Source organism: Siphateles boraxobius, unplaced genomic scaffold (genome assembly GCF_051911475.1).
Source record: "Siphateles boraxobius isolate OS27281-9 unplaced genomic scaffold, OSU_SipBor_1 12, whole genome shotgun sequence".
In the NCBI taxonomy this organism is placed as follows: Eukaryota; Metazoa; Chordata; class Actinopteri; order Cypriniformes; family Leuciscidae; genus Siphateles; species Siphateles boraxobius.
Genome location: NW_027508722.1, coordinates 28,718,757 through 28,746,749, shown reverse-complemented (window position 1 = coordinate 28,746,749; position 27,993 = coordinate 28,718,757). Strand labels below are relative to the sequence as shown.

General features: G+C 39.3%; 2 protein-coding genes across 16 annotated transcripts in view; one reads left to right on the top strand and one right to left on the bottom strand.

The window, feature by feature from the left end:
* Positions 1-49: 49 nt before the first annotated feature.
* Positions 50-20,815, bottom strand: LOC143725393 (discoidin, CUB and LCCL domain-containing protein 1). The gene is made up of 15 exons (XM_077217883.1): positions 20,441-20,815; positions 17,054-17,275; positions 15,824-15,961; positions 7,358-7,409; positions 7,150-7,222; positions 6,814-6,947; positions 6,275-6,312; positions 5,409-5,588; positions 5,189-5,301; positions 4,650-4,821; positions 4,363-4,446; positions 4,169-4,262; positions 3,256-3,296; positions 3,052-3,159; positions 50-838 (listed from the first exon to the last, which is right to left on the bottom strand). The coding sequence occupies exons 1-15, from the start codon at positions 20,538-20,540 to the stop codon at positions 426-428; spliced, it is 1,962 nt and encodes a 653-aa protein (XP_077073998.1). The 5' UTR covers positions 20,541-20,815; the 3' UTR covers positions 50-425.
* A 5,163-nt stretch (positions 20,816-25,978) lies between these two features.
* The window catches only part of ptprub (protein tyrosine phosphatase receptor type Ub), a 231,868-nt gene continuing 229,853 nt past the window's right edge, over positions 25,979-27,993 (top strand). For all 15 annotated transcript variants that reach the window (XM_077217852.1, XM_077217849.1, XM_077217853.1 and 12 more), the window contains exon 1: positions 25,979-26,273. In XM_077217852.1, the coding sequence (XP_077073967.1) occupies positions 26,204-26,273 (70 nt within the window). In that variant the 5' untranslated portion in view covers positions 25,979-26,203. The remainder of the gene's footprint in view (positions 26,274-27,993) is intronic.

The window sequence follows — 27,993 nt, the reverse complement described above, 5'->3', positions numbered from 1 at the left end:
ATTTGTTTTATGACGTGCAAAAGATAGCACAGAAGATATATCACTTGAATTTTGGTATGCAAATGTCACAAGTTTATTTTACAACTATAAAAAAATTTAATATATTTTTTAATACTTCAGTGGTTTGAAATCACACAGACACAGATCCTCTTGGACTATATTATGATTAGTTAAAGATAAAAATGTCCACATTTACATTAAATAAAAAATACACAGGTTCAGTGGTCATCTGAACAATACCGCTTTCCTTATAAAAGCACTTCTCCCATTTCCTACATTTATGTTAACACCCACATAATAATTTCTTGTTACATGATGATCCCTGATGCTATTTAACACAGCATAATTCTTTGTATGATTTATTAGGTTACATTATAACAGCACAAATGTCACAAATTGGCTTCAGTAGGAGATTCCATCTTGGCTCAAAGTGGCTCATGGTACGTATGCAATAGTGGTTCTACCGTCTGGGGCTCAAAGTAGATCACGCTAGGATTATGTTGGCCTGTACCATGTGAGACTGGAGTACAGTACCCGTTTGAGATCACTCTGTGTGCGGGGCAGTCATATTGTTGTTGGCCCGGCTCTGCTCTTGCACCCTGTGTAGATCGACACGCAGGAAGATTCTGTCGGCTGTCCAGTGTTGAGTCTGTGGGCATTTCGCCGAAGGGTGTCGCATATTCTGGTTCGGGTGGCAGGGGATCGGCGTATTCGGGAAGTTGTCCGGGGGTGTCGTAGTGGTTGAGGGTGAATGGGATGGTGTAGCCCTCCTCTACTGGCGGTCGGAATGTGAGTCCCATCATCTGCCCACCAGCTCCGACATCAGGCTCAGCATAGTCTGGAACCAACAGAGAAATGTTATTGAAGAAGAATTAGGAATAATAGATATTCCTGATCATTGGATATCTGATGCCAAGAACAAACATCACATTTAAATGTCCTAATGGTGTGCTCAAGTCCTCCTGGGAAGTTCGTGTTTACAAGTTAGGAAGTCTTAATTATGATGTCAGGTGTATTCAAATCACTTTGGTCGGAGCAAGATGGTGATCTCCCTTTTTACATATAAAATTAAATAAAAAAATTCAATTAAAATTTTCTATTTAAGAAGTTGGTTTTAATTGAATCATTGTTATTGTAATTGTACAACACTATGGTATTTTTTACATGCAACTTAGATTTATTTTATTCATTGCATCCAACATATTTTCTCAGTGAAGCCCCCAACTCAGAAGTTTCCCACTCATAATTACGACTTGCAAATATGATCTTTCTGACATGACTTGAACACAATATAATAAAGGAATTTCCAACCTTTCTTGTCATCTGGACCTGTACAACCTAATTTTTTTATTTTTTGTAAAAATTGTATAGTGAGACCAAAGATCAATTTTCAGCCAAGGCTGAACAATAAAGTACCACTAACTACTAACTAACCAACTAAATGCTATATTTATTAAAATTATATCAATATTTTCTAAGTGTACTTGATGCAAATGATTTAATTCAAGTAAATAAACTTAATCAAATACACTTAGAAAATATTAATATAATTTGAATGGATAAAGCATTTAATGCATTTTTTCCCCCACAGGATCAGAGTAAATTTAGATTTTTTTAATTTGACAATATATATATATATATATAAATGTCCTATTAGAGAACAAACATTGCATGAATACAATAACAAATAACATACAATTTGTATTTAATATGTAATCCTGTTGATATTGATACTAAGTATTTATTTTTTATTATTAATATTTATTATTTTGTTGTTTGATATTAAATATGATATTAAATATGATTTTAAAATAAGTACAATAATAAAACCCCTAATTAAGGAAAAATAACACTAATCCAACATAACATTTTCTTTCATTTAAAAAAAGAAAGAGTAATGGAATGGTTTCAAAAACTTCAAACTCATGCATATTTGATGTTTTAGATATGTGTCAAAGTCACATTTCATAGTCTTTAAACAGCTCACCTCAATTAATGACTAATCAGATTAATGGTATAGTTAATAAACTCTCCCTAGATTGGCCTTCATGCCCAGTGCTGACTTTCACTTTGGCCAACCCATTAAGAGATTTTCTTTTTTTGCCCCGCCAGTTGACATTCACTTTAGACAATACTGGCATCCGATATCTGTGTTTATACCCCCCCATATAGTGATTTTGTTAGTGCTGGGTTTACTATGCGACTAGTTTGACCCTCAGGTTTTGAATGGCCGTACTAAAGTTATTTATATAATTCACATCGGGTGCCCATGATTATTTGCCAGCATAAGCTGTCATGGATGTTTGCATCGCAAAATCTGACTGAACAGATATAGCATTATTAAGTTGCAACATGATCCCAATGCACTGTGTCCAGCAGTAGTTTGGGCTATGAAAGGGGTCCCATGGTTCCCCCTCCTCTCCTTCTCACTCCTTCACTCACTCAGCAGGAATGCTAAGAGGGCGAAGCCGTTTTAATTGAAGCGACTTTAGAAAGGACTCTGATTGTCTTGGCCACTGACCCTCTGTCCTCCTCATCCCAGAACCCCTTACTGAAGGGTCTGTTGGCCAGTGGGTGGTGAGGAGGGTGCTCTTCTGACTTGAATGCCCCTAATTTGGGCTCCAATTAAAGAAGCCTTTCAGGGAAGCACTGCCGTACGAAAGAAAGACATGTTTATGCTTCCACTGAGCAACTGTTGGAGGAATGAGCTCAGAATGAAAGCCATTTGCCTGTCATGTCTCTTCTGAGTTCCACTGGCAGCTCAGCTGAGCAAAAGCACACAGAGTGGGGCAAGCGAACAAAGGGGTCAGAATGACTACTTGGCTTTCTCTCTGTTTCCGTCCTGCTGTTCAAACCACATTAACCCTCTTATTCACTGCTATATATTACTGCAATGTCTGAGGGCTGTTGATCTGAGATTCTAAGAACTGTTGTACCCAGCGGCGTCTTCTCGACAAACACTGCCTTGTCTCATTTGCCGTTTGAAACATTCCTTTATGAATTTTGGTATTCATCGCTATACTTGGCTAAAAAGCTCTGTGGATGTCTTACCATTGAGAGGAGGGTTGGGGAGAGCATCGTGGATGTTCCTAACCGGAGGGTAAGATACAAGCTCTGGGTTTGTGCACGGAAGCTTCTTCCCGTGGAAACCCTGACAGCCTTAAGCAGAGACAAAGAAAGTCAGTCAGGAAAAATACCAACAACACATAGGAGACATATAAAAAGCAGTACTAGAGATACAGAGCAATAGGTTACCTTGGTCAACACAGCATTTCTTTATTTGTGCATTTCTTTTTCTGAAAAAAAAAAACATACATAAATATTACAAAACCTGTCAAGAATAATTCTGTCATATTTCACCCCAAAATAATAAAAAAAGGAATAATATTTTTCTTTATGAATATTAACCTATTTTTTTTACCATTCAAATTTGTTGCATTATTTTTAGATCCAGTGAAAAAATGTATTACTGTAATGTCAAAATCATGGTACTGCATTTCATTTTATGTCCCATTTAATATATATAATTTATATTTAAATTAAAGTAAATCCCCAATTTATGGAATAGAATCATCCATTGGTAACACTTATTTTGATGGTCCCTTTTGAACATTCTGTTGACAATAAGTAACTTTGCAACTACATGTCAACTTATTCTAACCCTAACACTACCAGTCTACTAATACTCTACTAACACCCTAATGAGAGTTAGCAGACATGTAGGTGCGACGTTACTTATAGTCAAAAGAATGTTAAAGGGAACACCCCTTTATAAAAATAAAGTGAAACCCATACATTTTCCATTTGTGCATATTTTCAACGGAATTAACCAATTAACCTCAATTGCACAATCGGATTCATTATTGTTAGGTCCAGTAAAAAAAAAAATAGCTTAAAATTTAAACATCATGGTAATATTTGTTGTACTGCATTCAATTTTCTATTTAAAAAATAATTTATATACACTATACAATATGTATTAATTATGTTAAATATAAGTAATAGCATTTCTATAAATATTTTTTTCTTTCAATTTTTAGTTAAAATTAATATCAATACTTGTTATGGTGACATGCCTGCTTTTTAATATTAATGTAAATTATAGAAGGTATTTTTATATTTTATATTTTTATATATTATTCTATATAAGAAACAATTAGTGTGTTACCTTCTCCACCAAATAAGCCCAGCTAAAAGGCAACCCACACACAGAGCGGCTCCCAAAACCATTCCTGCCACTAATATCACTGCTTGACTGGGGCCTGTAGGGAAATAATAAGAAAAGATTTAGCCTTTCAAAACAAATCTACAATCAGTTTACACATCATGATGTTAGCAGATTAACTTACAAATTCACCTCACCTGAGCTTCTTGTGATGACAGGACTCTCAGTGGGTAGAGTTTGTAGAGGCACAGTCACTGGGACAACCTTCCCAGTATTCAATTCTAAATAAAATAAATTGAAAGAATTCATCACAGGTTCAAAAGTCTAAGAATTAATTTCATTCTTAAAATTCTTAATTTACCATAGCGTGCTTGGACTTTGACCAATACAATGGTCTTTTATTGCCTAGATGTACTATAAAAATGTTTAAACTGAAGTTTATGGCTTAAGGGAACTTATAAGAGATTCTGTAGTAGGCCCTCACCGTCTCCATAGGAACGCGTTCTGAGGGGGGCAGAAGGGCAGCCCAGCACTTGAACCTGCACACAGGCCCTGATATGCCAGCTCTGGGGTTTTAGAAGAAGGTAGCGTGCTACTACTGGAGGAATCAGACTGTTGAGTACCGTCACATGGCCATCAGAATGGGCCTCAAACACCTTAACATAGAGAAAAAATTGGTAATATAAATTATTATTTATATTATAAAATAAAGCCAAGACAGAGATTATACCTAGGAATGTATATAAAAGAGTAACTGTTTAGGTAACATTGACACAAAATGTGTTCGTGTGTCCAATGTCCATTTGCACTGTTTATTAATTTGCTTTTTTATGTAAATATGCGCACATTTTAACACCTTAAACTGGTTTACTGAGGAAAATACTATTTCAGTCTTTCTACTTCAAAAATTCACATTTAATTCAATGCGTTACTTCCAGTTCCGTCGTAATTAGTTGTGAAATTTACTAATGAACTCTAAGTGAAAATTCTTTCTGTGTTTTTCTAATGTGCAGCATTATGTACCTTCTTGTCTTTGCTCGATGCCGCTTTGTAGACTTTCCAGTTTTTGCGGTCTTTGCTGAACATGAGGGAGTAAGATTCAATGTAGTAATGTGCCGTACCCTTTGTTATGATGCCTGAAACAGATGTAAAAAAATATATTTTTGTGCTTCTGTAACATTTACTTTTGCTCTAATATTACAGCAGATGTTTGCACAATGATTATTAGAGGTTGACCTCTTACCCGTGACACTACTCCTGTTCCACAGCTCAAGCTCCATCCACGGTTGCTGGTCCCCAGAGCTCGCAGCCCACTGAGAGCCCCCGTGTCCCGGAGCCCAGGAGACCTTCTGACCCAGTCTGTTCACCTCATCCCACACTGAAGAAGTGTTATAGGCCACCACGGTTAGCTCCCTGTCACAATCTGGACACCCATGGAAAGGGAACAGAACTTGTTCAGACAAGTAAAGATTATACTTTCTCATACCTCAGAAATACATTGTAATTGTTAGTCTTCAGTTGTTAGTGTTTATCTTCTAGCAATGTATAATTACAAATAGGCACTAACAGCATGTTTAAGGTGTAAGTATTATGTAGCAGGTGTAACGGTGTATTATATAAACTGTAATTTATTCCTGAACACACACACAGGCTTATTCCTGGTATTAGGATCCAATTAAACCAAGAACACTCGATTTAAAAATGCAATTAAAAATTAGATATTTGAGAATAAAGCAGTAATTGTTTGATGTTTTTGAAACAGCTTATTTACATCTATTATTATAAAGCATAATCATGGCAGGGTGTTTTTTAAAAATGGCTTATGTTGTATGAAAAAAACTTATTGTACATTATAAATTCCAGTAATCCTATATATGTAGTGTTATTTTGGGATTACAGCACTTTATAAGAATACATTTAACTGACGTATATTTTAAAATGATATGAACTTGGTTTGCAGTTAAAGAAACATTATCAAAAATAAATTCATGCAAAGCCAAAATTCAACAAGTATTTAAAAAGTACAATGTTACTAAATTACATTTGCTATGAATTCAAATAATATCTCTTGAAATCATATTTAACATACAGGGAAATAACAGTTATTACCTCTGTGGAAGACAAGCCGTTTATCTGACAAGGAGCCGCTGTAAAAATATATATAAAAGATTATTTATTGTAAAATAATAAAATGGTACACGCAAATCATATCATTAGCCTAAAAAAAAGTACAAATTATTTTTGATTTGGGTCATCTCCTGTAGGCCACCATGGTAAAATCAAATGACCAGCTGAATGCTACTCATTTTATCTTGGTGGCCCTCCTGTTATTGAAACTTTAACACATTTCTAATGGTACGTTTACACGACATTGATGTACTAAAAATTAAAAAGTTTTTCCTTTGAGTTTTTCGCATGCAGACGACAATGTTGACAAAACGATCCTTGTTCACACAGATCCGGGAAAACGATTACAAAGGTTGTATTATGCTGCCAGGTCAGTAGTAATGCGAAAACGCATAAAAAGTTTTCCATTTTTAGTTAAAAACTTCTTTCTGTCAGTCAGTAAAACAAAACTTTGCTTTTGTGTGATGCTGCATCCACACCACCAGGTGTCAGTATAACTTGCACAACATGCACACACTCACGTTTTCGACAGTACTCCATTAGCGAAGTTCGACTCATACAAGGTAATGCCCCTCTGCAGAGACACGTTGATCATGCCCCCCAAACTGTCTGAAATAACCCCAGCATGTACTGCAGCTTTGCATAATACAGAGGTCTAGAAAACACAAACACCATGCATATGTTAGAATATTACATCATTCAACGTTAACACACCTCTTCTCAAAAGACCTTAATGAAAAGTGACTGTTGTGAGTTTTTAAAAACAAAGTTCTGGTATCAATCCACATATGGTAGTCAATTCAAATGCCATGACTAATAATCTCTATATATTGCACACAGATAAAAACCCAGCTTACATCACGGTAGCCTTGTCCATGCCAGCCCCAGATTTCTCCTGCAACACCTTTACAGCCTGCAGGACAGAGTGCACTGGAACACAAGCAAGTCCAGGATTCAAATAATAAACATTAAAATGTAACCTACAAGAAAGAGTGGGACTATTCAGAGTGATGATTTTTTTTATTTTGCTGTAATGTCAGGTCATTGTTGAGGATTTTTTCTTACCTAATTTGCTGAGAGGAGAAATGTGTCCCTCGACGCAGACATGAAACAAGCTCTATGGGATAGAAATAGCATTGACAGTTACAATTCGGAACATGTGCTCATGTATGTCACAATCCCGGACTCCGCAACCTCCCTCCCTGGCCAGCAGAGGGAGCCCTCACCCGAATATTGACTCTCATACTCGCACTACATTTCCCATAAGCCTTATCACTGACTCTGATCACCATGCCCAGCTGCAGCCCATCTACCGGGCTATTTAACTGCACCATGCACAGCTCTCAGTGCGAAGTTTTGTTTTGCTTTTGTGAACACTACCGAGCATTATTACCCAGTGACTGCCTGACTGTTTATCGACCCCTTTTGTCTTGGATTTCTCCTTGCCTGCTGCCTGCCCACGTTACCACTGCCTGGTTCACGGACTCTGCCTGTTTTCTGCCTGCCCTGATCTTCTGCCTGGTAATTCGACCTCGATTAAGCCTTGTCTCCAGTGCTGTGTTTGCTGTCTTTGACCCCTGCCTGTCTGACTAATCTGTTATTAAACTTTACGCTGCAAATGGATCTCTCTGAGTCTGGTGATTCACAACAGAAAACTTCGCCACAACCAGATCCAGCAGCAATGTCAACCTTGTCTGCCGCCTATTCAGCCCAAGCTGACCAAATCGCTGCCCACCATCATCAGCTAAGTCATCTCACCTCACTGATGGATGAGCTGGTCAAAGCTGTTCGAGGTCTCCAAGCCTCGTCACCAGTGCCACCACCCACACAAGCCGTTGCCGCTGCTGTCAGCCCCGCACTGGCCCCGCCCACCGCGACTCCTCGTCTAGCGCTCCCAGAAAAGTTTGACGGGGATCCCGACAAATGTAAGGGCTTTATTCTCCAATGCTCACTGTACATCGAGCAACAACCAGCGCTGTATTCGAACGATGCAGGGAAGATTGCCTTCATGTGTTCGTTACTGACGGGGAGGGCGTTGGAATGGATGACGGCCGTATGGAGAGTCGATGGTTCAGCATTTCCGTCCTTTCCAGTGTTTCTTCAACGCCTCAGGGAGGTCTTCGAGCACTCCAGGGAGGGAAAGAGCGCGGGCGATCGCTTACTGGAGCTCATGCAGGGAAAATTAACCGCTGCCGAATATGCTCTCACGCATCGCACCCTGGCCGCACAAACTTCCTGGAATGACGACACGCTCAAGGTAATCTTCAGAAGAGGCCTGAACCATGATCTGCAGTCTGAATTAGCCTGTCGTGATGAGGGCAGGAACCTCGACCAGTTCATAAATCTCACGATCCAGATCGACAATCTCATGCGATCTCGCAGAGCGAGTCACCGCGCCATCCCTGCTCATCGCACTGTTCAAGCCACTCGGGCCGCGACCCCCGTTCGCGCTGATGAACCCGAACCTATGCAGATCAACGCCTACCATCTGCCCACGGAGGAGAGAGACCGAAGAGTCCGGCTTCACCTGTGTCTATACTGTGGCGAGGCTGGTCACCTCCGCATCTCCTGTCCATCCAGACCTCGTTCCACCGCTTCTCGACCGGTGAGTCCAGACCTCGAAGCACTACACCCCACCTCGTCTGTGTTTGTGCCCATTGTGATCATGATGAACGGCAAGCGGGTTCCCACCAGAGCTCTGGTAGACTCTGGTGCCGCCGGGAACTTTATTTCTGCAGATTTTGCCCGACAACACAACGTTCCACTAATCCGTTGCCCTTCTTCTCTTGCAGTCGAAGCCATCGACGGAAGGCCATTAGGCTCCGGTCACATTTCCCATCTCACCCAAGAGCTCCAGCTGCAGACAGGGGCGCTCCACCTCGAGGTTATTCAGTTCTATGTCTTCCACGGTCCACGCACCCCTGTGATCCTAGGCCTGCCATGGCTCCGTAAACACAATCCTCAGATCCATTGGAGAACCAACCAGATTGTCCGTTGGGGCGCACACTGTCACTCTAAGTGCCTCGCTCCTGTTGCTCCTTCTTCTATCCAAGTCATCTCTGTGCCCGTGGAGAGGGCTAACCTGAACGACCTCCCTTCCGAATACCACGATCTGGCAGAGGCCTTTAGTAAAGCAGGAGCCTCACAGCTCCCACCTCATCGTGACAGTGACTGTGCCATCGATCTGCTACCCGGATCCGTACCTCCCAAGGGTCGTATCTTTCCTCTCTCCCAACCAGAGTCCGAAGCTATGAGGAGATACATTGAGGAGGAGCTTGCAAAGGGCTTCATTCGATCTTCCACGTCTCCGGCATCCGCCGGTTTCTTCTTTGTCCAGAAGAAGGACGGAGGCCTCCGACCCTGCATTGACTACCGTGCCCTGAATGACATCACTGTAAAGTTTCGCTATCCGCTCCCGCTGGTACCAGCCGCCTTGGAATTACTCCGTACGGCCAAGTACTACACCAAGCTCGATCTACGTTGTGCGTACAATCTCATCCGCATCAGGGAGGGGGACGAGTGGAAGACGGCCTTCTCAACCAACACAGGGCACTACGAGTACTTGGTCATGCCGTTTGGCCTGGCGAACAGTCCGTCCGTCTTCCAGTCATTCATCAACAACGTCTTCAGAGACATGCTCCACCGTACAGTAATAGTGTATATTGATGACATCCTGATTTACTCTGACACCTTCACAAACCATGTGCAGCACGTTCGGGCCGTCCTTCAGAGACTCATTCACCACCATCTGTACGCCAAACTGGAGAAGTGTGAGTTCCACCAGACCTCCGTTTCGTTCTTGGGGTATGTCATCAGCCCGGACGGAGTTGCTATGGACGAGGGCAAGGTCAGGGCAGTCCGAGATTGGCCACGACCCGCAACCCTGAAAGAGCTGCAACGCTTTCTAGGGTTTGCCAACTTCTACCGACGGTTCATAAGGAACTTCAGTGCCGTGGCAAATCCACTCACCTCTCTGGTGAAGAAAGGAACACATCGTCTTCCGTGGAATGAGCCTGCCACCCAGGCATTTAACCAGCTCAAACAACGCTTTACCACAGCACCCATCCTGCACCATCCTGACCCCGGTCTACCGTTCATAGTCGAGGTGGACGCCTCAAACACCGCTCTAGGGGCCATCCTTTCACAACGCCAAGGTTCGCCACCCAAGTTGCACCCCTGTGCATACTACTCCCGTAAGTTGAATGCCGCCGAAAGAAATTATGATGTGGGTGATCGGGAACTCCTGGCCATGAAGGCAGCCTTCGAAGAGTGGCGGCATTGGCTCGAGGGTGCTGTCCATCCGTTCATCGTTCTCACCGACCATAAGAACCTGGAGTATCTACGTACAGCTAAGAGGCTAAATCCCAGGCAAGCTCGTTGGTCGCTCTTCTTCACCCGTTTCCACTTCACTGTCACTTATCGTCCAGGCTCCAAGAATACCAAGGCAGATGCCTTGTCACGCCAAGACGACCTAGAATTCACACCACAAGACCCCAAGACAGTACTGGCTCCCAACCTCATTGTCGCTCCCATCCAGTGGGACATTGAGACCGAGATTGAACAGATCAACTCCCGTGCTGATATCCCATCCGGCTGTCCGCCCAACCGAGTCTTTGTCCCCGAGTCCCTCCGGAACCAGGTCCTGGAACTCGTTCATGCTCTACCTAGCTCGGGGCATCCAGGAATCACGGCCACCATCCAGCTACTCCAAAACCGTTATTGGTGGCCCTCCTTAGCCTCCGATACCACAACCCACGTCCAACGCTGCAGGATCTGTAATACCCAGAAGTCGTCACGTCAACTACCTGCCGGTCTGTTACAACCGCTTCCCATTCCACAGCGCCCATGGTCGCACATTGCCATCGACTTCATTACCGATCTCCCTGTTTCCGAAGGTCACACCACCATCCTCACCGTTATCGATCGGTTCTCCAAGGCCTGTCGCCTAATTCCCCTCGCAAAACTCCCCACAGCGCTGCAGACCGCCGAACACCTCTGCAATCAAGTGTTCCGATTCTACGGCCTGCCAGAAGACATAGTCTCCGATCGAGGACCCCAGTTCACATCTCAAGTTTGGTCAGCCTTCTTCACGACCCTTCAGGTCAACATCAGTCTAACGTCTGGGTATCATCCTCAATCCAACGGGCAGGCCGAACGCATGAACCAGGAGGTAATCCGATTCCTGCGCTCCTATTGCCATCAGCACCAACAGGATTGGAGTCGTTACCTGTTCTGGGCAGAGTACGCCCAAAATTCTATCCGGAAGCACTCCTCCGGCCTTACACCCTTTCAGTGTGTCCTGGGTTTTCAACCACCACTCTTCCCGTGGTCAGGAGAACCCACAAATGTTCCAGCCGTGAACGATTGGCTACAGCGCAGCGAGGAGACCTGGAACCAAGCCCATACCCATCTCCAACGAGCGGTTCGTCGTCAGAGGGAACAGGCTAACCGTCGTCGTCGGCCGGGGCCGGAATACCACCCGGGCCAGTGGGTCTGGCTGTCGACCCGAGATCTCCGCCTGCGACTCCCCTGCAAAAAACTCAGTCCCAGGTATGTGGGTCCATTTAAGATCACACAGCAGATCACACCAGTCTCTTTCCGTCTCGACTTGCCTAATCACTATCGTCTCGCTCCTACCTTCCATGTCTCTCTACTCAAACCCGCTGATGGGCCCAACGAGAGGGAGGAGGGGAGATCCCGAGACCAGAGCCCCCAGCCCATCCAAGTGGAGGGCGATGAGGTCTATCAAGTTCAGGAGCTCGTGGATTCCAGACGTCGGGGCAGTTCCCTGCAGTACCTGGTTCATTGGGAAGGATATGGCCCTGAGGAACGTTCGTGGGTAGACGCCACAGACATCCTGGACCCCAGCCTGATTACAGACTTCCACCAGGCCCATCCCACCAAACCGGCTCCACGACCACGTGGAAGACCCCGACGTCGTCAGGCGCCTCACGCCAGGAGTCGCTCGCAGGGAGGGGGCTCTGTCACAATCCCGGACTCCGCAACCTCCCTCCCTGGCCAGCAGAGGGAGCCCTCACCCGAATATTGACTCTCATACTCGCACTACATTTCCCATAAGCCTTATCACTGACTCTGATCACCATGCCCAGCTGCAGCCCATCTACCGGGCTATTTAACTGCACCATGCACAGCTCTCAGTGCGAAGTTTTGTTTTGCTTTTGTGAACACTACCGAGCATTATTACCCAGTGACTGCCTGACTGTTTATCGACCCCTTTTGTCTTGGATTTCTCCTTGCCTGCTGCCTGCCCACGTTACCACTGCCTGGTTCACGGACTCTGCCTGTTTTCTGCCTGCCCTGATCTTCTGCCTGGTAATTCGACCTCGATTAAGCCTTGTCTCCAGTGCTGTGTTTGCTGTCTTTGACCCCTGCCTGTCTGACTAATCTGTTATTAAACTCTACGCTGCAAATGGATCTCTCTGAGTCTGGTGATTCACAACAATGTACACCGGCTTTTTGTAGTCTACATTTCCCAAGCTGACTTGAGAAAATGGTGTCTTACGAATCTGATGTATCAGTGTATACTCGCAGGAGAAGGTCAGTATTTGATGCATAGCACAGTCAAGTTGTCTAGGGCTTTACGTAAACAACTAAATACACAGGAAAGGAAGGATGATACACTTCTGTTAACTCTTGAGCAAAGTGCGAACTTTTGACAAAACATTGACTTCAAGGGATATTTTCTGGAAAGTTACATCTTTTAACTTTCTTTAAGTTCAGAAATGGGATCATTAAAATATATATATATATATATATATAGTTTCAAAAACAGGTATATTTCAAATAAATGCTATTCATTTGAACTTTCTATTCATCCTGAATCCTAAAATATTTTTATTCCGGTTTCCAAAAAATACTGAGCAGATCAACTTGATAATACAAAGAAACTTTTCTTTGCACCAAATCAGCATATTAGAATGATGTCTGAAGGATCGTATGACACCGACGAATATAGTAATGATGCTGAACATTGAGCTTTGTTATCACAGGAATAAATTAAATTTTAAAATAGAAAAGTTATTTTAAATTAAATAATTTGTCACAATATTACTATTTTTACAGTTTTTTATCACATAAATGCAGCATTAGTGAGCATAAGAAGCTTTGTTCAATAGCATAAAAAAATCAAGCTTTTGAATGGTAGTGTAAGTTAAATAAAAAAATAAAAATAATAATTCATAGAATATATGAACTAATAATAATACAGAAATAATATTTAAAAATACATGTATATAAAAAAGTTTGCTCACTCCCCTTTCTCCGTTTGTTTTATTTATAGCTCTAACGACTCTTACAATTACAAAAATGTTTTAATTTATACAAATATAGAAAAAATTTATATTATAACACATCTAAAACATGAAAGAATTAGTATGTGTCCAAGATTTTGACAGGTACTGTAAATATCAAAAGAAATATATTTTATGCGTACAAAGCAAAGAGCAGATTCACTTAATGAGAGTTAAAAGCTTAAAACTTCAAAAGAAAAGATTCTGAAATGATGCATGTCAGCCGGTCAGAAACTGCCATGAGTGACTGCTACTGTGTGGTCAGGTGATGGTTAAGCTGTCATGCTGTGCTTGTCTATGCAGGAGGAGTGAGCATACAGCATTCCATCTACTTCAGTGTGTGCCCAAGCACTGGGGCCTCTCCTTATTCAGGCCAGGAGCAGCAGTTTGTTGCCCTGCTCAGTGCTTACAAAGCAAACACTCTGAATCTCAGCCAAGGAGGAGAGCCGCATTCCAGTTGGTCACCCTAACGCACTTTTTAAAATCCCTACATCCAGGGCCGGCCCATTGAGGTCCTCTAAAACCTACACTCCTGGCCAAAAAATATATAAAAATTGGGCCAAATGGCAAAATATTAAGAGGTCTTTTAATGGTCCATTTTAATCACAAATCACTGGTCAGGAATTGTAGATTATAGATTAGTAGTGGAACAGGAACAGGAGTTTATTTGAAAATGGGCGTCGGGAAGAAATTTGTGCAATTATCTGTTCTGAAAAACCCAGAAAATGGAAAAAACAAAGAATATGGGTTAAAGAATGGATCAGCAAACGTTGGCAGCAGGGATTGTCTGTGGCCACAGCCCGATCTGTTGGCGAAACTCGTTGACTTGCAAATCAGGCTTAAATCGTGCTTAAAATCCTGTAATGTGAACTCACAGTTCACAATCACAGTTCGTTTTTTTCCACACCATGTTTAGAGGTGTGAATGTAACGTCGATATCCCTACAATAACAGACCAGGAAAACTCTTGGATGTATTTTAAAGACTCTAAAGACTATGCCGCGAACTTTACATACTTCACATAAAATTTGAAAATCCAGAATTGAGTTGATCCTGATAAGCGCTCATTGTCACACTTGTAAACACGACTGCGTTCTTCTTCCATTACGGGATTTGCCATCACGGCATCTTTATTTCCAGGCGTACCGTTAAAGAATGCAACACACGGGGACATCCTGTAGAATTCAACCAATCAAATGACGACTTTGAAAATCCTGAAGTGTGTCCATTTAAGTGTGCATCAGACATTCAGCCAGCGGTCTGTGGGCGTTACGTCTGAGACTACTTCTTGGTTGTCAGCAATTTGGGCAGGAGCATTGTCTTGTTGAAAATAACAATACATTTTCATTTGTGGGAAACAAGCCATTCTGTAATATTCTCCTATACTCCAAAGCATTAAAATTGGACTTTTCAACGTAGCTCACCAATCCCAGCAGCTAAAAAGGCTCCCACACAACAACACCTCTTCCTTTATGCTTCATTGTGTCAAAGATGCATTTATTAGATTTTTTAAGACACCACTCTGGAGCACGACTGATGTTTCATTGTGATTCATCACTCCACACACAACTTCCCATATTCTGCCAAAAACTAAATTCTGTCTTCGAGTCTCTGATGTTTTTCTGAAACAGCAATGGCTTTTTAAGTAGTGCATTTGCTTAGATTTAGCACATTTCCTGACCAATAATGTGTGGTGAAGACAATTAAAATCTTAGTGTTTAGTTATTTTGGGCTTGGCCCCTTTTTTTTTTACCCAGGAGTGTACAGAATGGGCCTTGGTCCCACTATAAAAATATATCAAAGACAGGGAATAGGAATCGTTTTTTCTAACATAAGTAAAGACGGACACTTAAAGACATCAATGTAGTTTAGTTTACCGCATTGACACATGTAAGGGTGTTTATTTAGCGATTTGCGTGCGACCTCCTGTAGAACAATTTACATATTATGTTGGAAACGAGTGTAAACAGTAGTTGAGATTAGGATGGGAACTACTTCCACTCCCAGAGTCAGATGAAGTCCTGTTTACGGAGTAAGCTGTACAAACAGTCCTTGGTGTGTTTACTCTGATCATATACAGCATGCTCAGAGCAAAAAGAACCATGTAGCCATTAACTCTTATTTTGTTGATAAAAAGTTTTTTTCTTTTTTGTCTACTGTTTATATGTGACGTGGAATGGAATGGAGCGGGAAGTGTTGTGTTGCATGACATGAGCCCTTACCTGAGTGCTGATTGGTTGAATAGGACATGACAAAGCCCCGTCCTGAACGGTGAGTGCCGGAGATGAAACGCACTGTTACTTCATTAGTACTAACAGATATATTCCTGTTTGTGGCGGACAACTGCCCACACAGAGGACCTGCGAAACACAGACCACATAATATAAGCACAGCAGATTTAATGCAACTCAATCCTGCACAGCTTCACTGCCATAAAAGGATGACATGTTCATGCAGACTTATGTGACCATGAAACTGTCATGCTACAGCAGAGTGGAATGCAGCATACAAGCTAGAGTCATGCTTTTGGTCACATGACTTCAAGGCACTAAAGAACAGCATGAGATGGCTCTCTGGAATTTCTTAATAACAACATACTGTAAATGAGGTGGCTATAATAAGTTGAAGGTGGTGAAAAACTGTAAATTCCCTTGGAATGTTGCCTTTTGTGGGTGAGAATGTATTTAATATAAATTATTTACTTCATATTTAACTTTATCATAATTAATGAATTTTTCATTTATAATTAAATTAAAATTACAATACAATTAAAATTATAATTATGTAATTAAAATTATAACAATATGATCTAATAATCATTAGTATTCTTTTATCATTATAATGTATAGCATTTAAGAAATTAAATCTGGGAGGTTATTTGATATAATTTAATTTATATTTAACTTTATTGTTATATTAAACTATATTGAATTATAATATATATATATATATATATATATATATATATATATATATTTAAATGTATTTTTTAAATATTTAATATAATTTATATGATATTCATAGCATTTAAGAACTTAAATCGGGGACAGATATTTAACATAAATGATTTAATTCATATTTAGTTATCTTATTTTATTAAATAATATTTAAGTATGTTATTAACTTATTCTTTTTAATTCATAATTATAAAAAAACAAATAAAATTGATTTAATCCATTCCATAGCATATGAGAAATAAATCCTAGATGAGTTTTTAATATCAATTAAGATAATTTTAATATCATTATACAAATAATTTATGTATTTATATTAAAATATTAAATTAGATTTACTCATATCATTTTTTTAAATCTATGATTAAAAAAAATTGAAATCCATAGCATGTGAAAAGTAAATCTTGAAGTATTTTTTTGTGTGTCATACTACTGGTTTATAAAGACAACTGGGCTAAACTAGGTCATTCCATAACATCTGTGTGAAGAGGGTCATACCCACTCTAGTGGCTCCACTGGTGTCTGTGATGGTAAGAGAGCCAGATATGCAGTCTTGGCTCCACTCCAAATCAAAGTCCCCAAAGGTCAAAAGCAGAGTCTGGCCCTTTGCTACCCTTAGGCTCCACTCACACTGGGTGTGGTTAGGGTAGGTTCCCGGGAAGTTCAGCGAGGTCAGTGTGCCACTGGTGGGACTGAGGACTGTATGTCCACACCCATTGCCTAAAGGGAAAAAAAGAGAGGGAAGATCAAAATGATATTAATGCCAAAGTAGTTGAAAAGGCATTTTATCTTCGGTTCATGCTCTGGTTTTGTGGTCTGTTTCCACACATAATTAAACCAGACATTTTATCTTTCATTTTACTTCCATTAATCATCAAATGTGCTTACTAGTTTCTCTCTTGGCCTGTTTCTAGCCCATGGGAAAATGAGACAGGGCACATTTACAGTATGAGAATTGTGGGTATTGGCAGGTCGCTGACTGCGTATTGAAGAGTGGATCGCTAATGCTTGTGTGGCATGGGGGTTTGCCAATATCAGTATTAGTCACGATTGAGGGGCTTTCCATAACTGGTGTTCATTAAAGCCATAATTACAGTAGGGTTTAATTGATGGCAATGCTGTGTTATAGGGTAGCTTCCAAAGTCATGCCCTACCAAGTTCATTAACAAGACATCATCATCACCGCAACATAACCCCAAAACAATTGGCAACTAGTTTGGAGCTCAACTAAATACCAGAGTCAATATGAATTGCCAAATGTATCTAATGTTTTTGAGTCTCCTGCTCCATTTATAGTCTAGACGCTGTGTGACATAGTAGAGCGGTCTGAGTCCATCGTACATCTTTCATTCCTAATTTCTCAGTCACCTCTGATTCATTGGGGTTAAAGCTTCTCTGGCCCCCTTCTTTCCGCTTTAGGTGCAATTTATCTCCAAATCTACTGAACCTCTTGTTGCTACAGTACGAACGATCTTAATCATTGCATAGGAAAACAAACATGATTTGTGGTCAGGCTGTTATAATGCTCAAACAATTCACAGAGTTGATTGCTTGACTTGGGTGAGAATGATTTGATCTACAAATCACTCTTTATACATTTTCAGATACATTTCAGTCAGTATTTAACCCCAGCTAAGATTTGTGGATGAAGCAGTTTCTTGCAATTAGATGTTATTTCAACCCAATCTCATCCAAAAACATAACTATTTTACGAGGTGTCGTAATCTGATTTCTAAAAATGTTTTAATTAAAAAAAAAAAATGCAATGTTAAGAGACAGAAATGTACAAAATAGATAGAAAATAAATTCATTAAAAATTTGGATTCTGCCTATAAATTGTGATGTGGTGTAAAAAGTGATGACGTTTTAATATTTAAAGCTTAATGGTTGTTCACACAGAATGCGTTTTTTCACTCCAATAAGCTACTTTTCCATTGGTTTTCTTTTTAAACGTGCTAGATCTTTAACCATTGAGCTTACATCTTTTGTAACATCTCGCACATGACAAGGCATTCTAAAAAAGCAGAGCTCAAGTTAAAATAAGCAACATTAAAAAAAACAACAACCCCAAAAAACACTTTTTTTCTTTCCACTGACCTGCATCTCACGTTTTTAACAGCAAAAAACGTGTTCTGTGTGCTCTGGCCCTGAGTGCGTGATTTCTCCAAAACAACTACAAGTAATCCATTTTTAGAGGTTAATTTGCCCTTATACGTGCAAATACTGTCACTTCTATCAAAACATTGCTTGTTGTTTGATCCAGCCCAGCAACACTGGCTAAACCAATGATGCGAGTTTGGGGTGGGGCTAACGGTTTTATTTGACCAATGGCAGGCAGGGGGAGTGTTTAGAAAAACCTGTGTGAAAACAATAATTTCTGCAATTCCATATGGTGGTGCTCGTGTTCAGAAATTAGACACAATGGTTGGCCACATTTTAACAAGGCCAGTTTTTTATGTAACCACAGCTCAAACATTGAAGCACAGCCTGGGGTAATCTGTAGACATTATTTAACAGCAGGCAGACACTTTGATGACATCTGTGCCATGTCTGCGAGTTGAGTTTACAGCAAGGTGTTTAAAACATGCAGTGATTGAGGATGCATAGACTGGGTATAATTAAGACACTTGCTGACACACAATATAACATTCCTTACAGTTGAGCTACTATGAATGCACTGGGACCATGGATACCAATCCATCATCAGCGCTACACTATCAGGCAGCATGTAATTTTATTTTCTCGTCATGAGATTTGCAGGCACGTCCCTGCAGGCCTGAGCCCATGGCAGACAGGATGTTCGGCTGTTTAGATTGTCACATCACAATTCCCCTACATCAATCATATATTACAACTGTAAACTCAAAAACATTTGTGGACAAGCTGTTTTTTCCTGCTCTTTTGTGTTCTGCTAAACCCTGGACACTCTTCTATAATAAAGTACAATCTCGAAAACATGTTAGCTTCCACTCCGCTACAATAACATCCCAAAAAACAGTCAGCATCCCTTTCTGGCTCATCGGAATGGAAGTATTGTACACGTAGTTCTGGGGGTGGACGTTTGACTGGAAAACTTTTTCCTTAGTACTCATAGTCTGTGATTCCGGCTGTAGTGATTCATGCTGACCCCACACATATTGAGAAATACCATAAACAAAGTCATTCGTCCTAAGAGACTCTCTAAACACAGGCAGAGCTTGAGGACATGAGTCCAGCAGTCTGGATGCTGATTTGATTGTGATCTTATATGGACAAATATTGCTATAAACATACACACTTTATTCTTTGTGTATATTTCTCAAAAAAAAAAATTAGAGAATGCATTCAAGGGTGATTTCTAGCTGATATATTTTGAAATATAGTTAAGCTTAGCATAATATAAATTGAACTCCCAACCAATTACTATCGCATTTGCACCAGATATTTTCAGGTTTCCATGACCTGTTGCTCATGATCATAGTTATAAGTTCATGGGCAAGATGACCACAGGGTGAAGGAAAAACAGCCAACAAGTGCCCAGCATTGACTACATCAAGGGAACTGAACTTAAATCATTTAGCATCCCAGTTACATCTTAAGGTTTGTTTTGACAGTGTTCAGAACTGTAATTTAAAAAAGGGCGGTTACTTAGAAGAATCTAAAATATAAGAATATTTTTTAAATCAAGGTTTCTGTTTTGTTTAACATTTTCTACTGCGTCCATTTGTGTTATTTCAATGTTTTTTAACTTTATTATTATTCTAAAATGTTTATAAAATATTGTTTATTATAATATTGTATAAATTATACTTTTTAAAAACATTTTTAATTACATTTTATTTTACATAGGTATATAATATCTTCCACCGTACTAATGTAGGCTACTAGTAGTATGCACAATCTTACCCTTTTGACCGCATACCAACACCAGCGTTTCGATGCTGAGAATAAACCAAATCCTAGAGAATTCCATAGTATCCCAAAGCGTTGCATATCTAGCGTGCATGGTTTCCTTTGGGATATCCCGTCGCTTACTCTATCGTTCAGAGTTTATGCCATGAGTTTTAGTTTGTCGTAATGAGTCTACACTCTCACTCTTCTCATCGCAGCAAAGTAGCCCATCCCCTATGGGCATGCATGGGTTATGCACTCTCCTCTTATTGGCCTCGGACGTGCTAGTCAACTAACAATTCCTTTTTCAATACCTGACTTGTGTAAAGCGAGATGTTCCCCTCACACTTTTTTCCAATAAAACGATAGTGGGTGCAACGCACCGTGCATGTAATGAGGAAGTTGGGTGGCTATTGCGTTAAAACCCACCATTGACCAACATTACCGAAACAGAATTGGTTTTAACTGCTGCATTTTATTAAAATATGCAGTTGAATTTGATTTAGCTACTAAATAATTAGTTTTTATTAATCATTTGAATTTTGGAAATACAATGAACGCCCTTAATAAAACTAAACAAAGAAACTTCATCGAGAAACGCTACATAAGGGACCACGTGATAGCGTAATTATGTGATGACAAGAGCCGTTTCTTTAAAACGAGCTGTTCGAAGGAACCGATTTGTGGAAATGAGGCGGACTTGTGAACACGTGCAGCTACACACAGAAATACTGGAATATAACACACAGAAATATAAACTCAGTACACAAAGTACACGCTACATATATTAAATTTGATCTTAACAGCTTTTATTTCAAGATACGGCAAGGCAAAATAATAAGGCTCACTTGACCCCTGTCCTGAGACCTGTTTCCTGAAATTGTTATACAAATTAAGCACCAACTAATGATTTATGTAGTTTCTATGACTAAATAACTATTACTTCATAAGGCCACATCAACTTATAAAATAGTTTACACTGAAATTAGTAAAAACATCACTAATTGCTTTAGAAATGTAATTGAGTAAAAAGTATTCTGTGTCAACAGTAGACTACTCAAGTAAATTCCAATTTCTCCAAAATATGACTTTAGTAGGCCCAATAAAGTTGGCAATAAGAAACCCTTTACAAAGCTATTTGACTTGTGGTGCCCTCTGTAGGAGAAGTGAAGATATTACTGACAAGACACAGCTGGATTGGCAAGGTCGTTAGATTAACTGTTCCTTTTACAAAAAAATAAAAAAAATAATAATAATAAAAAAATTGGCTCAGGGAGTGTCCAGTACTTTAAGGTTTTGGTTTTGACACATTCTGAAACATCGTGACTTTATTTTGGTAGAGTCTGATTGCTTAGTCTTCTAGAGCTGCAGATCTAATGTTGTCTGCTTATGCGTATGTCTGCTTGAATGGCTGTCTAATTGTTGTAGTAGCCTAGGCTACTCCTGATTTTCATGGTAAAAGAGCATAAATACAACCTAGGCAAGAACTTTTAATAAGTGCACTCAATCAGTCATTTGTTACTGTAGCAGTAATATTGAGCTTATGACACCTAGTGGCAAATTGATTCCGTGAGTGATAATCGGGGGTGTAATATAAAACAAATAGTATTCAGTTAATTATGTGAACCTTTTAAAAGAATGATTTCATGATTTTTTTGTTTTTCATGACTGAATTTCCCCGCCAATTTTTTTCCCAAAAAAATACTATTCATATCTCAGGGGTAAAACTTTTGTGAGGTGAAAATTACAGACCGTGCCCTTTAATTGTATTTAACAAGTTTTTGTAATGTATAAGTACCTTTGCTGCAGCTGTTCTCTGTGTGTGGAGCGAGCATATTATTGGCTATATACGTGGCTGTGTGTTTTGTCATTTATGTCAGATGTGGCAGATGTTTGGACTGCTGGACTCAGTGAGAGTTTTAGACCATCAGAGCAATAAAGCTGATCAGTAGCAAATTCAGGAATCACGTAGGCCTAATAGTGACTATAGAGACCAATTGGAATACATTATGCAACATTAAAGGGAAAGTGCACTCATTGTTCCCCCCCCCCCCCCAATAATTTATTCAGCCTCATGTTGTTCCAATCCTTTATACTTTTTCTTCCACAGGACGCTAAAGAAAATATTTGGTTATGTTTTGAATGGCAATTACAAAAAAATCGTTTGTAAATTGTTCTCTGTTTATTTAGCAAATGAAGTTTACCACCACAAAACTACTTAATTTTATTTACTCAATTTTTCCCTTTATAAATGCACATTTTAGAATCAGAAGACTCATTCAAGCATTTTTTTTAAATGAAAGTAGTCAAAAATCAAATTCCAAGTATTTACATTGTGTATAATCACATATGACGTGTTCCTCAAAAATAAATAGCAAGTAATATTTTTTGGAGTATTATATTATTTACTAATTTATTCCCACATCTCTATTTCCTTCTGCATTGTATGATGACAATCTGATCCTAAATATGACAACCTCCAATAATTTGCAATACGCAATTTTTATACATTTTGGAAAAATAAGTATGCTATATAAAAAAAACAGTAAAATATTGCTATGAAATCATAAAAAAAATGTCTTGCATAAATTAAGTTGTATATTTAAGTACTGAACTTTTGACAATATTAGTTTCAACTAGCTCTGCACCGAAAATATTTCTATTTATTTTTTTAGATATTTTATAGCAATATTTAACCAGTGTACTGTACATTTTCTATTGAAAGCACTTTATATAGCCTAACTTTAAGGTTGTTACCATTCATTTTCTGGAATGAAAATGTCAAGGTTACCCAATAATCAGATAATCTCATCTAAAAAGTGCAAAGTATTTTTTTAATCTAATGTGTGTTTGAACTGTAAAGATTTATTATTTTATTTTTAGGTATTAAGGATGTTTTTATTATGAATTTTAGCCAGGTATTTTTTATTTTTAGAGTTATTTTAAAGATGTGTTTTAAATAAAATCAATGTAACTAGCCATTACAGCTGAAACTCGAAAAATTTGAATATCGTGCAAAAGTTATAATTTTGACGATTATGGCTTACAGCTTATGAAAACCCCAAATTCAAAATCTCTGAAAATTAGAATATTACATGAAATCCATAAAAAAAAAGGATTTTAAATACAGAAATGTCGGTCCTCTGAAAAGTGTGCATATGTATATAGTTATATATACTAAATATATTAGTTTCACCTTTTAATTTGAATTACTGAAATACAAGAACTGTTGCACGATATTCAAATTTTTCGAGTTTCACCTGCATGCATATGTTAATACTTCTCACATTCTGAATTTTTTTTACCACCAGATGGCAATGAAATATCAAGAAACAGCTGAATGGCATGACAATCCTGTTGTATACGGTCTGACATGCTAAAAAATGTAACGTATCTGTGTCCCTCACAGATTACAGTCCATGTAAGTGTGTATTTAAAATCATTCTGCTCTCAGTAAGGTCACAACCTTCAGACTGTTTTCTCTCACAACAGTCCCAACAAGTGTTTAATCATATAAACAGTTTCCAGTCCTATACTGTATTTATTCTTAGAACAATTTTCCCTATACACGACACATACGTGCTCACAATCTAATTTTACGTGAGAGTTGCTCTTCATAATCCTCCCACGCTTCGCTCGAATCAAATAAAACTGGGCATAGTCCATCACTCTTTTGTCATTTACCTCAAAAAGAGGTTTGTGGGTGTACTGGTGACTCCCTTAACAGGGGCTCAAAGTAGTTTTGTGGAGGAAAGCGCACCTGTCTCAACCTTCATAATGCTATACAGGCCCCATTCTGACGTTCACCTGGGACACCTAAAACAAATGATAAACCGCTGCAGTGTGCCCGCCAAAGCAATGACTGAACAAGGTCATATAGAAGATGGTGACTATTACGCAGTGATTTGTGCCTTTGCTCAAGGCAGGTCCCAGAGATCATGTATTTGGATATTGCTGCAGTATCAGCATATTTAGGGACTATTTTCTAGGCAATTTTCTATTTCTTGATGATGTTCCAAACCAGTATGCAAAAGAAAGAGTTTCAAATGTTTTGTCTGTACAGTACAAGTTAATGTGGTCCAAAATAATAATGGACCTCACTGACTTTCATTGCATTGACTTTTTCTAAAAACATCTATTTTTTTATTTACATTTTTTTTTTTTGGTTGAACATTTATTCTATGAGCATTTTAAAAAAGTACTTTGTGGCCTGTTGGGTGATTCCCAACTGCATACTGTACTTTCCCATATTTGAGGTTTAAGCACAATAAATACACATGATAATCATTCTGCTTTAAACAGGTGCATATTTGCTTCAACTTACTCTCTGGCATAATTTATTTTGTTTAAAAAAAAATAGCTGACTATCATATTGCTTGATCTGCAGCTGTGTATATTCAATATTCAATATTCAATGCAGTATTATGATTGTGACAGAAAGACAAAAAGATTGCACTGTTCACTGCTGTGTGAAATTAAATTGGTATGAGAAACATGAATGGATCTGCATGTGGCTATCTGCACCTGCCATCCTAGCTGGCTGCGGGACATGGCTGGACCTTGGGCAGCTGCAGGTTCAATTTGGCCCTGTTGCTTCTATTCATGGCTCAATAGGTAGTCCTTCCTTTGTGGAGCCTAAACAGATTAACACAAATCCATCCAACCTGTGGGACTGAGTAGATAAGATGCCCCATAGCTTGTTGGCCTCACAAAGGCTATTGTTCTGGAGAACTGGAAACCTACAGTGCGAAAGTCTGCTTGGTTTACCGGCTTGAATTTGCATGAAAAATGAAGAGTAATTTCAATAACAAATCTTATATATGCCGTTTCTTGCATGACATAGTTTTGACCGCTAACATGACAGCTATGCATACTGTTTATTATAATACATATAAGATTTGTTAATTTACTCTTTATTTTCCATGCAAATTCAAGCCGCTTAATGTAGCCTACAGCAACAGTTGCAAACTCAGCAAACTGATATGCAAAAATATATTATATTATACTATTCATATTTAAGACAATACATATATGTTATGTTAAAAAAAATGAAGATAGAATATTAGCCTTGTAAACTACTGGTAATATTTCATTTTTATCTGGATCTTTTTTTAAGCTACATTTATATCTTGACACAGGTTTAATTAATTGATAGTAATACTTTAATAAACTTTTAAAGTCTTTCATACCGCGTTATTTGTACTTTCATACCAAAATGGACATATTTTGTCCACCAAACCCTTTTCTTAACCCTTTTATTGAGGAAAATACAATTCTTAGTGTGTATCTATCAGATATACACAACTCAGAGGCAGCAATGCTAGGATGACAACTAGAATTCTGTTTTGAGAATGCAAGAATACACACCCCTTTTCCTCTCACTTTATTAACCAATATAAATCATTCATTTCCCTGCTTGTCTTCAGTAGCCAGGTTAAAAAGATTACGATGAATCATAATGAACACCAAGATGATTCGAGATGAACTTCTCTAAAGCCCCGCATGGGGGCGTCGTTAGCACACTTTCAAGTACACCACGCACACTCGACCGCCAGAAAGTGCGCTCGGAGAGAAAGAAACATCGCTTCGAACTGTTTATCCTGACGTCAGTTTGAACAGATCGCACTGCCCCCGTATCACTTCACGCGACTCTGAACTGAGCTTCGGCTGGATTTCGGGAATCGATGAACGGGAGTGAGTCCACAACTTCACCATCCAAACTACTGGAGCCACTGAAATGATTTCGGCTTGTTTTCCCAACTGGACTAACAACAGAAAATGAATACCTGCGCATTTCTCTTGATCCTGGCTGTTCAGATTCACGCCGACAGCGTAGAGGGACCAACAGGTAAAGTCCCGTTTATCTGGAGTTACAGGGACTGCGCACTTTCAAACTTGTGTGTGTTTTGAGGATATGGGAAGCATAAGCTTGTTATCTTGACAGCAAAAGGAGACTGAGTTGCACTTATGAGTCGAACTTTTCTAATAATGGAGAGCTTTCGTCTCTGTTGTCATAAAAGCAGTGAAAGTGCCATCAAAAGCTGAACAAAGAACTGTTTCAGGCTGTTATTTGCTAGACGCCTGTTTAAACATTCCCTCAGAAGTTATGATTGACGTGGTTCATAGTGTGGGTCTTTGAATTATTGTTATAGTGTTTTTTTCATTCAAGTTGTTCGTTATGTAAACAAGTGTAGTCTCATCTGCGGTGCTTGAAATCAGTGGTTGAATTAACGAATAATTTGTGGATGCACCAGACGTGTTTTAAAAGCAGTGAAGTGGATTTTTTTTGATCGAATCCATGTCAGAATGATTTACTCAATTGTATTTTAAAGTGAATTAACCACCAGCATAAGTTATTTTTGTAGTTAACACTTTTGGTTTGCTTAAAATCAAATTTATAATCGTTATACACGCCTTTTCCCGCTTTTAGTAGGATTAAGTATTTTATAGTGCAGTATATTTTGAGAGTAACGTTAGTGTGAAGTACAGTCATCATGTAACTGATTCACTTCACTGCGCTCTTTATTGCTGATAAAAAGCTCTCGCATATATTATCCGGTTATGCTTATGAATTATCTCGGCTTGTTTATGAGTTGTTCACGGACTGAAGCGCCCACAGCGTCCAAGAGCCTATTATCTCATGTCCAAAATAGGTTTCTTAAGCATTTAAAAAACATATCTGTCTTTTAAAGTCCATCTGAGTTGGTTTTACTCTTCTGTGTTTTAACTGTAGAAGAGATGAATGAATACATATCCATAAACGAGCCTAATATTGTTTTGTGGTCTTATCTAGTTTATATCTGACCAAACTGGCGTTCACATGGCTGGTTTAGCTGTGTGTGCACAAAACCAGCCTACTGACCAAGGCTGGGAGACCACCTAAAATCAGCAAACCAGTTTCTGATTGATTGATTGATTTGCAAGGTAATGTGTAGATGGGAGTACATTCACATTTGAATTAAGAAAACATACACATGCAAATTGTACACATATAAATGAGTCATCTTTCATCATCCAATGGTGTTTTTTCCCTCCTGAAAAAACATCCGCTGCTGGCAGTTTGCTGGTTTGAACTGGTTTAAGCTGGTCTCCCAGTCAATGGATCACCCTGACCAGTCTCGGAAAACCAGCAAATCCTTTTGCATTTTTTACATTTACATTATTTTAAATGACTTAGTACACAGGTTATGCACCCAAGCTGTTTTCTTCGTGAGGAGTGTTGGTTGTTCGCCACCGTTTTTGATTTCAGATTTTACTATCCTCGTAGGCATAACCTGATCCGCACACGCACAGATATTATGAACTGCTTCCTCCTCCACACTGTAAGTGGGCTGTATGAAGACAGGCAGAGAGCAGGTCCAGGAGAACTGAAGGGTGCCGTGTGTGATTGCTCATAATGGACCACTCCCTCTGAGCCAGGCTGTAGAAAACATGTCGCATGATTTGGCCAAGTAACTTGACAAACAATCATGATCCATTTGAGGAAGCTATTGATTTTCAGTTAACTAAATGGCTTCCATTTAGCAAGCTGTCAAGTAGCTGTAGGGTTCTGTGACTACTGCTGCGGT

What these genes read in the sequence shown, in the direction of transcription:
- LOC143725393 (XM_077217883.1), bottom strand. Translation starts at nt 20,540, where the DNA reads ATGCACGCTAGATATGCAACGCTTTGGGATACTATGGAATTCTCTAGG. An exon ending in CAGTGGAGCCACTAGAGTGG is followed by an intron (nt 15,962 to 17,053) that starts GTATGACCCTCT and finishes TGTGTTTCGCAG; the next exon opens with GTCCTCTGTGTGGGCAGTTG. An exon ending in TTCTCCTCTCAGCAAATTAG is followed by an intron (nt 7,223 to 7,357) that starts GTAAGAAAAAAT and finishes CTTGTGTTCCAG; the next exon opens with TGCACTCTGTCCTGCAGGCT.